Source organism: Phyllostomus hastatus, unplaced genomic scaffold, assembly GCF_019186645.2.
Source record: "Phyllostomus hastatus isolate PE091 unplaced genomic scaffold, TTU_PhHast_1.1 phas_contig_58, whole genome shotgun sequence".
In the NCBI taxonomy this organism is placed as follows: Eukaryota; Metazoa; Chordata; class Mammalia; order Chiroptera; family Phyllostomidae; genus Phyllostomus; species Phyllostomus hastatus.
Genome location: NW_025333916.1, coordinates 18,704,425 through 18,718,686, shown reverse-complemented (window position 1 = coordinate 18,718,686; position 14,262 = coordinate 18,704,425). Strand labels below are relative to the sequence as shown.

The 14,262-nt window shown below is 33.3% G+C and overlaps 1 protein-coding gene across 1 annotated transcript in view; it reads right to left on the bottom strand.

The window, feature by feature from the left end:
* Window positions 1-14,262, bottom strand: part of AP3B1 (adaptor related protein complex 3 subunit beta 1) — a 242,378-nt gene that overhangs the window by 186,130 nt on the left and 41,986 nt on the right. The window contains exons 4-6 of the mRNA XM_045848192.1: window positions 6,581-6,676; window positions 5,800-5,960; window positions 3,658-3,724 (exon numbers count right to left, since the gene is read on the bottom strand). Of these exons, the coding sequence (XP_045704148.1) occupies window positions 3,658-3,724; window positions 5,800-5,960; window positions 6,581-6,676 (324 nt within the window). The remainder of the gene's footprint in view (window positions 1-3,657; window positions 3,725-5,799; window positions 5,961-6,580; window positions 6,677-14,262) is intronic.

Below are 14,262 nucleotides of genomic sequence, written 5' to 3'. Positions count from 1 at the left end.
AACCATGGAGAATGAAGAACAAAACTAAACCAAACAATAAAATAATTCACTAAAGAAGCAGGATATAAAATTATCATACAGAAAATCAATAGCTGCCTTATATACCAATATAACAAGTTCAATGATATAATGATAAAGCAACTTCAACTTATAATAGCTTAAAAGCAGTAAAACCAAGATAAGATGCAACTCTTAACCTACTCAGAGTCTCTATCTCACTACTTCCCCCACAAGTACAGGTTAGCAACTCTGAAACAACACTTCCCCGCATTCTGGAATGGAGCTAATAACTAAATATACTGTGGAAAATTGAAACCACATTTCTTAATGTTGGAGAAAGAAGTTGAAAAGGTAAGGGAGCTAGAAAGAACCCCATGCTACTACACTGGAATTAGAGGTATCAGTAAATAATACTGCTGTTTAATATAGATAGAATAATATGTGTGTTAATTTTTAATACATAAATATATGTAATACTATATAATACTTCAGAAAAAAGAGTGCCTCATAAATGATAGATCATGAAGCTGCCAAAAGATCTACTTTTGAACACTGAGCATTTGTGAAGTAAAATAATACTAAACACCCAATTTCTACCACCAAAAAAAAAACAAATTCCTTAATCTTTTAACAAATATGAAATACTTCCTTTGAACAAGTACTCATTATATCTTCTACTGTATTTTGAAAATAAATGGACAGAAATCAAGAACAGATGTTCCAAATTTACAAAGAAACCACCCTTTACACTTCTTTTTGAGTATTTACTTCTTATTTGGAATATTTATTAACCCCTTTTATGGTGTCAGACACTGTGCTGAGGGTTTTATATACAACAACTCATTCAATACAAACAAAACATTTATATACTAGAAACTACCAGCCCTGCAAGTTTGGAAGCTGAAACTTATGGTGGCTTAATACATAGCTATCAAGTGGCAGAAGTTCAGACACAAATCTAATTCCATCTAATTCCAAAGACTAGTTTTCAGCTGTGATGTACATTGTTTGGGAAGATATGTGCACATTATACATGGAGATTTCATTCCTAGGCTATGCCACAAATCTCATTCAGTGTATAATGTAGCAGAAATCATGGTAAACTACATTAAAATATCTGTTTTTTGTAGATCTTAACCATATCCTCCATAGTACTGAGCAAATATCTTGCACATAGAAGAAACTAAATGTTTTTTATTATTACTAAAGTCAAATTAACCACAATAGCAATAATATTGATTGTGTGTCTAGGTCCTAGAAACAGGTAAAAGTATACCATACAGAGGATAAAAGAAAATTAAATTTCTTGTCTCTGTCTTTATTTATTAAGCAAATCTATGTTTGCTTACCTCAAACATTATACCAAAGACTACAGAAGAAATGCAGTGAAGATTTCTGCTACATTAAGAATTAAAAGAAATTTGCTGGATGGCCTAGGAATAAAATCTGCAAATATAATCTCATGTATAATATAAAATTTTTTAAAATATATAGTGAAAAACTCATCAAAGGAATTAAACTTTTTAACAAAACATATACGCCTAACATAAAAACAAAGTAGTAAAGGAGGAATGAGGAACCAAAATGACATGAAACAGAAAAACAAGTAAAACGACAGCTATAAATTCAACTATATCAATAACATTAAATGTGAATGGATTAAATAATCTAATCAAAAGGCATATATTGCCAAACTTGGATAAAAAAACACAAAATCCAACTATATGCTGTCTACAGGAGACACACATTGATTCAAAAATACCAACAGGTTAGCAGTAAAAGCAGGGAAAAAGATGTGTCATGTAAACAGCTACCATAAAAAAGCTGGAGCAACTGTACTTACAATGGACAAAATAGACTTTAAAACAAAAAGTATTACTAGAGATAACTGGATATTTTATAATGACAAAAGGAAGATAAAACAATTAAAAAAATATATGCACCAAACATCAGAGCTCCTAAATATATTAAGTAAACACAGGCAGAATCAAAAGGAGGAATAGACAGCTCTACAATAATAGTAGTATACTTCAATACTCCACTTTCAATAATGGATAAAAAGGGGTGATTTTATTCCCAATGTGTCCTATTCTTTCTCTCTAAAGTTGCTCATATTAAACCTGGATACCAATACCATTAAGGCAAAAGACCCTCTCCTTGTCTTTAAGCCTTGTCACTTTAATTATGATGTGTCTTGGTGTAGGCCTCTTTGGGTCCAACTTGTTTGGGATTCTCTGAGCTTCCTGGACTTGTATGTCTTTTTCCTTCACTCAATTAGGAAGTTTTCAATCACTATTTCTTCAAACAAGTTCTCAGTCCCTTGCTCATTCTCTTCTCCTTCTGGTGTTCCCACGATGCAGATGTTGTTACACTTCCTGTTGTCCAAAATGATTCTTAAACTCTCCTCATTTTTTTAAGTTCTGTTTTCTTTTTGTAGATCTGCCTGGGTGTTTTCTTCTACCTTGTCTTTGAAATCACTGATTCGACCCTCTGCTTCATTGAACCTAGTGTTTATTCCTTTCTGTGTCTTATTTATTTCCGATACTGCATTTTTTATTTCTGTCTGGGGGTGGAGAGATTGAGCAAAAACGAAAAAGGACTCATAGACATGGACAACAGTGTGGTGACTGCTCGGGGGGAGGTGGGTATAAGGGGACTAAATGGTAATGGAAAAAATAAAGATTAAAAAATTAAAATGAAAGTGAAAAAAAAGCAAAAGATCAAAGAACCAAAAGACTTGAACAAAACTATAAGCTAACTAGACCTAACAGACATATACATATAACACTCCACCCAACAACAGAATACACATTCCTGTCAAGCACACACTGAATGTTTTCCATAATAAACCATATGCTATGCCATTCAACAACAGCTATGGCGCAGTGGCCACTATATTTGGATAGTTGCTATATATGGATACACATGCTCCTTGGTGATATCATCCTAAACGAGCTGGCATCCTCTTCCTCAATAGTTGAGCCATAGTTGGAGGTGGATATAGAAGCCTCCATCAAAGAAATCATTTTACCAGCTCCTCCAGAGGTCTGCTCACAAAACCCATGGGTCACCACTATTCCTAGATCTCATTATCACTAGGAGTGAAGGGAATGGGAGTGAAGGGAAAAAGAAGGAGTTATGTACATTCCCAAAAGATGACTCATATTAGCCAGTACAATCATTCTTATCAGCCAATAAAATTTATCTTGTACATGTGAAAATGCTTAATATTTTTTCAAAAAATTGTAATCCAAAACATACTCCCTCTAATTTTTCAATATCTCCTTAATACTTTTTAAAACTTCATTTTAAAACAATTATTTGTTCCCAGATGATTCAGTTTTTATAAATTCTACTAAATCATTGCTTGAAATAAAAACTTCGGCACTAAAAGCAGTAAACAATTTAGCCACAGATTAAAGAAAGGACTTTTTCCCAACTTGCTCTTCTTTGCTCTTTGATGAAGAAACATGTAACAAACTAAAATGCTAAATGCAATCCTTCTCTTTACATGGATACTTTTATTCTTCAAGGATTTATGCTCCATCTTTATACTATTTAAAAACAAGTGAGAATAATTATATCAAATATACAATGATAAAATGGTACTATGAAATAAAGCATACTTGTACTTTGACATAACAAAGTATTACTTACTGTGCTTTTATCCTTCAGAAGTTTTTCAATGACTTCAATTAACATTTCCTTCTGCTCAGGATCAAGGCTAAAACATAAAAAGAAAAGAACATACATTCAATTTTTTCCTTTAATTCTAACTTTAAATGAAGCTAGCCATTTCAAAAATATTGAGATATGTTTCAAGAGGGAATTGAAAGTGAGAATTATGTAAGGACAGAAACAAACAGAAAACAAATGTAATGTAAAATGGGATGCTTTCACTCCCAATGTGTCCACCCTTTCTCTCTAAAGTTGTTCACATTAAACCAGATACCAGTACCATTAAGAAGGTATTTAAAGAACAAGTTCACTTCTTTAAAATAAGTTAGAAAACCATAAGAAAGTAGATAAACCACAAAGTCTTTTTTTAACTGAGGGGAAAAATAACAAGATAGCAATCATTTTCTACTATGGATATGTAATGGTCAAAAACAAATACACAGAATGTCCAAAAAAGAATTTTGTATCATTCTAGTTCACTGATGGAAACATGCATTATAAAACCTGCTTTATAAAACATAAAATATATAAGCAAAGGCTTACATAAGTACATTAAGAAATTAAGTAATTAAGAAATGCATCTTAATAGCAGCTCTAATGACTGAAATATTGACAGCAATCTAATTTCCTCCCAGCATGGAATTATTCTGTTTTCATTTATTGAGAAGCGAAACAATGGGTATACACAGATAAAGAAGCAGTAAAGACAGTCACAAACATAATCATGCCACATAACAGAGATATGTATAAGGGATTATGAGGATAAAGAGAAAGAGCACTCAGGGAGGCAGGTGAGCTGTGGAGGGTTTCTTAAAAGAAGTGACATCTCAAAGAAATCTTAACTGACTTTAGAGCCGAAGAAAGGAGGAAATTTTCTAGGTAGAGACTAAAGGAGGAACAAGAGATGGTAATGAGATAAAAACATTTTATATAGAGGACTAACAGGCAGTACTGAGACTCTACATTAAAAGCAAAGAGAGTAAAAATTGAAGCTGGAGAGATAAAAATGGAGCCCAGTGATGAACTTTTAAAGTGTCATAGTGAACTTCAATCTGATTCTGCAAGTATGTAACCAGAAAGGTCTTCATTCAGTGAGAAGCATGATGTAACTTTGACAGTTTACCTTAAAAAATGAGTTAGTATTTTTTTACAAACATTATATAAGTTAATAGTAACCATTATCATTATCTGAACATTAAATAAAACCTTTCAATTCTTTCCAATTTCAACTCAATCTCCCTTCTCCAGGAAGTTTTTCCCAACTAATGCCATTTTCATTACATCTTTACATTATGAAACCCCATATGAGCCCTCTCCTATTAAAGTCATTGTTAGTGTACCTTTGTATGCACATATATATCAAATGTTAATATCTTATTCAATTATAGATTGCCTTTCATTATTTGGTATGTTTGATTTTTTCCTCAAATATGTGATAATACATCCTCTACTGTTTTCATACATTTTACACATATAACACAATACCAGAAACCAAATTGATCTAGATAAAAGCTTGTGGAATTAATGGTAACAAAATAATACCAAATTATTGCAGATAATATATTTATTTAGGCAATCTGTTTACTACAGAGATCAAGAAATGTAAGCTATTTTAGTAAGTAGCATACAAATATGGTATGGTGCTATATTTAAAAATCAGTATTTAAAAAATTTATTTACTAAAATAGCTTTGGAAAAAAATCAGACAAGGAAGGAAACAGCAAGACCAAGGAGGGAAGAAGGAAAACAAAGTGGGTTGAGAGGATAACATACTCACAGCTCTACCCTACAATAAACAGAAAAAATATTTTCTAATAATATATGTATATGTGTACATGAGAGGTAGACTATATAAATGAGAGTTCAAATTCTGGTTATTTTTAAATTATAAAATCTGTAAATTATTACAGGCCCTAATTGGCTCAAAAGTAAAAACCTATGTAGAAACTCTATAGCCAAAACAAAGATATCTAAAGAATGTTTGTGAGGGGGAAAACACAGTCACTAAGTTTACTTAGTATAAGAACAGACTAGTTGCAAGAGTTAATGAAGTAAGCCTCCATGGGCTGTAACACTCCACAGAACATTAGAGATGTCTGATATTATTAACAAAGCACCTACCTGTACAATTTTTGTATCGCATGAGCTGCATTCTTCCTAACATATGGTGATAAATCAGCAGAAGCTTCCTTAATAGCGAGCATCATAATAGGAACAATAATTGGTACTCTGATACTTGACAGAACTCTCAAAGCACTTGCGCGAATTAGTTGATTTGGGTCCTAAAGATTATGCAAAAATAGTCATCAAAATTGCAAGTTTACAGTATTTCAAAGACATCTTCATGGCACAATTAATAGGAGCTTATAGGATGCAATGTAACAATAGTGGGGGAAAGCTACTTAATTTAAAATAAACAACTAGTATATGAAAATGGGTAAGAAAAGGGATTAATAAATGTTTATTTCTCTGAATACTGTTTTAATAAGAAAAGTAATGGTTATAATTATTGTTCATCACTTACTACTAAACATGCTAGATTTTTTAAAATTTCATGATAATAAATTGGCAGAGGTCATAAATTTTATCTTTAAAAAAAGTCATGCCCAGTCTTCGCACACTTTCAACAATTAGTTTGTATAATGATGAAGAGTTCTTTGATACATGATAATGATTATACTAAACATAAAGAAACCTATACAAACCGAAACATACAGGGCAAGGTCCAGTTGGTTACCTAACTTATTTTCTAAGGGTATTGAATAGGCACTGTGAGAGGCCTTTTAACTTTTTCAAATCACTACTGTGCCATTTAGTGAATTATTGCTCCACTTCTTTAAATGACACACCTTCCACTGTGCAGAGACCGTGTCGCTCTTTGCCTATTCACTCCATTACTTACCTTCAGAGCTCGCTGAAAAGTACTTATGGACAAGAGTGCCAGGTCCTGCTGTTCTTCAGCATATCGAACCAGGTAAACATACACTAACTTCTTGATCTGTTAAAAAAAAAAATCATTTAATCCTAGCCAGACTGAAAATCAAAAGTCAGTATTTTCTATACCAAAATCCACTCTTAAGTTTTTTGAAGTAAATAACTAAGCCTGGTCATAGCTTAGACTGTAAAATAAAGATAATACACAGTGGGGCAAAAGTAGGTTTACAGTTGTTCATATAGAAAATAACACAATACTTTTTAATATAATAATCATATAGAAATTAATAAATATACAAGCATAAATGCTGTGCTTCACGTATTCACAACTATAAACCTACTTTTGCCCCACCATGTGTATTATAGGATAATGAATAGTAACAGAAAAAGCTTGTGAAATAAGAATTTTAATAACCCAATCTATAACAGTAACATCCTATCAAGGTGTCCTTCCTTTCAAGGGGGCAAAAAGTCCCTGAGCAAAACTCATATAAGAATATTAAAATATTTACTGAACTACAAAAATATGTTCAAAATGAGGGATACAAACAATACAATGAACTTGGGTTTTACCCACTGATTATATGGTAGGTTATGGTATGTTTCCTCACCTGTCAAAAGGTGCGGAAGCTCCAAATTGGTTTCTATGGTAATATTCACATTCCAATATATGTTACATGATATCTTTAGCTAACTACGAATATTGTATGGCAAAACTTCCAAAGGTTGGAAGTGTGTTGAGAAAACTGTTTTTAAAGGCAATTTAATAATTGTTTATAGCAAAATTATGATAAACAGAAAAATTAAATGAATTTAAGTTGAAATTCATCAACTGCCTCCTTCTAGCACTGCTCACAGCCTCTATTTCCCTTCTCAAGTATCTTCAAATACCACTCCCTAACCGACTTCCTTATGTATCAGCACAGTGCATGCCAAAAAGTTTATGGAATCTTCAAAGAGCATAGGAAATGAGTGGATGTTGTTACAAATTGCTGGAATTGATGCTGAAAAGGAAAATCAGTGCTACACTGGGCCATGTTTTATATCATACTAACCAATCTGGACTACTTTAAAGACAACTGCCATGGCCTCCTTCCCAGGCACTCCAATTTCCTAAGACACAGCATAGTTTTGAGGTCCTGTACCATCCTTCTCTCCCTCTGAACTTACTCCAATTTGTTTATAATTCTTTCAGTGTGGCATTCCAAACTAGAAATTAAGGTTAAGCAGAACACACTAGTTAAGACTTTGCTTCAGGTTAGGTACTTCCAGTGATACAACTCATTCATAATTATGGTAATACACCTTCTCCAAATGTACATCTCACTAAATCAAGCTATATTTGAATAATTGTCTGTGAGTTTTCTTCCTTTTACAAGAGCAAGATCTTACATTTACTCACAGAAATGTTCAACAACTTAAATTCAACTCATCAAAGCATCCTAAGGTAATTTTAGACCTTAATTTGCAATCTGACTTATTTTGCTGCTCTTTAGAATTTCATGAGCACAAGTAAAAACTTAATGAGCATACTTTCTACATCATTATTATTAGTAAAAATGCTAAACACACTACCTTAAGTTGATATCAATCCATTCCTCAATACTGTAATGACAGGGGTGTAGGTAAAAGTAACAAAAAATTAATTTCCAATTACTCTTCAGTGTTAAATGAATTCACAAAATCTTAAAAATGAAATCCACAATCCTTAACTCAAGACTCAATACAGTCCAAAATCTGGCCCAAAATTCCTTCTAGTCAAACGGGAACAGTCCCCAAAAATATCTTGCACATTTTTTCTCTATCCTCACTCAGATTATCACTCTACATTTCCCCAAGTTCCACTAATCAAAATCTTCCCCAAAAGCAAAAATAAAACAATAAAATGTCTATTAACAGGCAGAGTAAAATAAATATAGTATCATCCACACAAAAGTACATCATGCAACCACTATAAATAATTAAATAAATCTTGCATATTGAAAATATGTCCTTGTAAAATTTGTGAAAGTGCAAAATAGTATGCATTGTTTCTCACTTCTGTATTTTTTCACTTCTGTACTAATAAAAAATAAAAAGTAGGCTCACATATACAGTGTTTTATCAATCTAAGATAGAACAGATGTACCATTACATTATAAATCACAAAGAACGAAACAACAACAAAAAAACCCTCTGTCAATTATAGGTCACTATCGATTGTTAAGTCCCAAACGCAGTATCAAATAAAAAACAAATGTCTTAGAATGGACATAATATGGCAATAACATCGAATATTTACATATAGCACCCTGTGCTAGGCACTGTTCTAAACGTTTTACTTAGATTACTTCATTTTATATGCACTACTAGATGAACATGTCTTATTATTCCTATTTCACAGATAAAGAAACTGAAGCACAGAGAGGCTTAAGTAACTTCACCAAGATAGCACATTTATTAAATAAAGAACCAGAATTCAAATCAGGTAGGTATAAAAGTTAAGAAATCAAATGGTAAAAAAATCAAATTACTGTTAAAATGTTAACAGTAATTATATCTGGGTGCTGGTATTAACCAGTGAACTTCTTTACATCTTTCTATATTATTTAATTTTAATATGAATATCAATGTTGTGTTCAGACAAAACAATTAAGATATTTTCACTTTAGGGGTGAATCTCATCTTTCCAGACATACTCCAAAACAAAAAAATAGTATTTTCTCTGATTATAAAACTATTTTAAACAGTTTTATTACTAAAAAAGTCTCAAACTAAAAACATTTTGGGGATCCCTAGGAACACAGTTTTTTTCTGTAGTGTTGGCAACATACAGCCATCACAACTGTTTTAAACCTGCTCAAAAGATCAATAAAATAATTGGCTAAATGAACGAACTTTTGCAAGTCAACCAATCTGTAACTACAGCCCTTAGTTTCTGAGCATTAGCAAATCAGGAAAAACTCACTCCAAAACAAAATCTCTTGAGTGCCAATCAATCAATAGCAGTTTCACCCAGGTGGCCTCACAGCTACATGATACCAACCCACTTAGGCCCCTGAAAGTCCATGAACCTTTTTTGTTGTTTGTTTATATGAATACTTTAAATGATCACTTTGAACCAATGACCTTACAAGAAAACACAAGTGGGTACCAAAACTATGTGTATATAAGTGTATAAGATGGCGACCAAATGATCCAAAATATACCAGTATTTTAGATTTTTTAATGGAAATACAAATTTTTAAAATTCTTTAATTACAGTTTAAGAAGCACTCATCTAATTGTTTGAGGTATAAATGATTTTCTCTCCAACCAGATTTTAAAGTTCCAGAGATTACAACAATGCCAAAAAGCAATAAACACGTGCAGTTTAAGTGATCTATAGCAATATTTCCAGTACCTATCACATGCCTGGCATATAGTAAGAACTCACTAAATCATCAGCTGAATGAAATATCACAGCCCAATGGTAGGCTGCAAAAAGCTAAGACATTTCCCATTAGATTGCTACATCTATGATCTAAGTTACCACCAATGATTATAACCCATGTCTATATAGATGTCTAGAAGGACACCAACATATATAACTGGTATAACCAACTTATAAAGCTGAATTATAAACTCCAGAATATCCAGAAGTTTATATTGGCAACAGTGAAACATTTGGATCCATAGCTGAGCTAGTAGGTATTGCTATAATCACTCACTATTACAGAAGGATTTTTGTGACTGTTACAGCAAAAAGCATAACAATATTAAATCACAGAAGGTTGCAAAACACAAAATTTGTTCTACTTCTGTTATAAGAATCAATCAATATCGACCACAAGAGGCCTATGCACTGACTGGCTGCAGGTGTGCAGAGAAAACCTACTTTCCCTGAAACCATTCTGTGACCAGAAATGGGAGTACTTAAAGCTCCGTGACTACACCATTTTCCGATCAGTTACTTTCATTCAGTGCTACAACACTCCTTGCTGTACAACTAATCATAGCAGAACCCCAGTAGGCTGGAAGAACACAAGCAGATCTGTTTAATTAGCTTATCAATACTAGTACATCAAACTTCATGAGTTATTGACTAACCCTTTGATTATTTTTGTAGTATAACCACTGATTGCTTACTAGGTCACAGTTTGCATCATTTGACATGGAATGGCAGATGACGTATAGCTCAACTGTGTGTCTAAGGCAGCATGTACTTGTAAAAATGAAATTTTGCACTTCATAGCAATAAAACATTAATCAATCCTATGAACATAAATTTTAAGAAGCTTCTGTCAGTTTTCCCACAACATTAGAGGATTATGCACGTTTCAAAAAACTAACAAGGTATTTCAAGAACAAAAGAAATTCAAACAACTAGAGCAGTAATTATATTTATAGGGACATTTTGTTTCAAAACATTAGGCAGTATACCAGAATCTGATTGTAAAGTAAAAAGATAAACAAATAGAAAAGTACTACTATTGTAACTATCTGAAAAGTACAAACAGCTTTGAATTAACAATAACTAGCACAGAACTTTTTGTTTACAACAAGAAGATTCCAAGTTCAAGAAGAACTAGTTAATTGACTACTGTTTTCTAAGAACTTGGTCATATCTACTCATATTTAAACAAAAAAATTATACCAATGTCAGATACCTCCACAAAGGACAGCTAATACCAGATTTTGATACAAGGTCAAACTAAGGTAGAAAAGGAAGAAGGAATCATCAACAGGAAGAATGGCTTTAAAAGGAGAATGGTTTAAGACTGATTAAGAAGCCAAGCTACTTGGCTTTGGACTCATACTCTTACATATACCAGCTGTGTGACCATGGTCAAATAATTTAAGCTTTCTGCTATCTTGTCCTCATAGACAAAAATGGAATTATATCATAAAACAATAACAAGAAGATAACTAAGATAACCCTCCCTCTCGCAATCTCTGGAAATTAAAAACATACATCTAAATAATCCATGAGTCAGGACTTCTGGCTATGATGGAGGCACAGGTAGATACACTATTCCTCCTCACACAATCAAAAGAAGGACAACAAAAAATTTAAAAACAAAAAACAACCAGAACTGACAGAAAATTGACCTGTGTGGAAGTCCAACAACCAAGGAATTAAAGAAGAAACATTCATCCAGACTGTTAAAAGGGGCAGAGCCAGACAACTAGGGTGGAGAAGGTAAATGGCAAGGCAGCATCTGGTGGTACCACATTTGCATGAGGATAAACTGGGAGGAACAACAGGGGAGCCAGACAAATGAAGCAACCCAAGGTTCAGGCACAGAAAAAGAAAGCCTCAAAACCTCTGGCTGCAAAATTCTGTGGGGGTTGCAAAAGTGGGAGAAACTCCCAGCTTCACAGGCAAGTTCATTGGAGAGCTTGTTGGAGAGTTAATTGGAGAGTTCACTGGAGAGTTCTAGGACTCCACAGGGTCCTAGAACACACACAAACCCACGCACACAGGAATCGGCACCAGAAAGCCCAATTTGCTTGTGGGTAGTTGAGGAAGTGACTGAAAGCCAGACAAGAGTGGAGCAAGTGGCATTGTTCCCTCTCTGACCTCCCCCCGCCACCAGTCAGCACTACAACACAACAACCTGGGTTGCCCTGCCCTGGCAAATACCTAAGGCCTCACACCTCACTATGTAACAGGTGCACCAAGACAAAGAAATATGGCCCAAATGAAAGAACAGATCAAAACTCCAGAAAAAGAGCTAAGGGACAAGAAGATAGCCAACCTATCAGATGCAGAGCCCAAAACACTGGTCATCAGGACGCTCACAGTACTGATTGAGTTCAGTTGCAAAATGAAGGAACAAATGAAGGCTGTGCAAAGTGAAATAAAGCAAGTATACAGGGAACCAACAGTGATGGGAAAAAAACTGGGGTTCAAATCAATGATTTGGAACAAAAAAAAAGAAAGAAACATCCAACCATAACAGAATGAAGAAACAAGAATTTGGAACAATGAGGAGAGGCTTAGGAACCTACAAAATAACTTTAAGTGCCCCAACATCTGAATCATAGGGCTTCAAGAAGAAGAACAAGAGCAAGAAGTTGAAAATGTATTTGAACAAATAATGAAGGACAACTTCCCCAATCTGGCAAAGGAAATAGACTTCCAAGAAGTCCAAAGAGTCCCAAAGAAATTGGACCCAAGGAGGAACACACCAAGACACATCATTAATTACATTATCCAAGATGAAAGATAAGGAAAGAATCTTAAAAACATCCAGAGAAAAGGAGACAATTACTTACAAAGGAGTTCCCATAAGACTATCAGCTGATTTCTCAAAAGAAGCCTTACAGGCAAGAAGAGGCTGGAAAGAAGTATTCCAAGTCATGAAAGGGAATGACCTCCATCCAAGATTACTCTATCCAGCAAAGCTATCATTTAGAATGGAAGGGCAGATAAAGTGCTTCCCATATAAGGTCAAGTTAAAGGAGTTCATCATAACCAAACCATAACATTTCATTATATGAAATGTTAGAGGGACTTATCTAAGAAAAAGAAAATCAAAACTATGAACAGTAAAATGACAACAAACTCACAACTATCAACAACTGACCCTAAGGAAAAAAACAAAAACAAAAACAAAACAAACTAAGCAAACAATCAGAACAGGAACAGAATCACAAAAATGGAAATTACATGGAGGGTTATCAGCGGGGAGGTGGAAGGGGGAGAATGGCAGAAAAGGTACAGGGAATAAGAAGTATAAATGGCAGGTTCAAAATATAGAGAGGGATGTTAATAATAGCAGAGGAAATGGAGAAGCCAAAGAACTTATATGTATAACCTATGGACATGAACTAAGGTGGGGGAATGCTGGAGGGAGGGGAAGTACAGGTTGGAGAGGAATAAAGGAGAGAAAAGACAACTGAATACCATAATCAATAAAAAATACTTTAAAAAATATGAATAACCAATCCATGAGTCAAAAAATCATAAATAAAATATTTTTATTTTTTATCTGAACAATGAAAATAAATTAAAATTTGGAAAAGTAAATAAGGCAATGTTAATAGGAAAATACATAATATTAAAGGTTTTTATTAATAAAAAGATTTAATCTGAGCCCTCAATTCAAAATATCAGAAAAAAATAATAATGCCCAAGTCAAGTAGGATGAAATATACAAGATAAATATAATAGTTAATGATCATATCAAAAAAATCAATGACATAGAAAACAGAAACAAGAAAATTGATAAAACCAAAAGCTGTTTTTTTAAAGATCAATAAAACTGAAAGCTCTAAATCAATCAGAAAAAAAAGAATACAAAAATTATCAATATCAGGAATGAAAGAGGAAACATCACTGACGAAGATACAGATATTAGAAGGATACTAAGGGAATGTTAACAACATAATGCAAATAAGCTGACAACCTAGATGAAATGTATCAATTTCTTGAATAACAAATTACCAAATCACATCCAAGTAGAAATAGAAAATCTAAACAGTCCTGTGTTGAGGGTCCACAAGACCATCTTTTAAGGCTTGATGACTCACCAAAAGAACTCAAAGAGCTCAGAAAGTTGTTATATTCAGGGTTATACTTCATTACAGCAAAAGTAAAATAAACAAAAAGGAAAGGTATACAAGGTAAAGTCCAGAAGAAACCAGGCACAAGTTTCCAAGATTCCTCCTGCCAGTACAGTCATA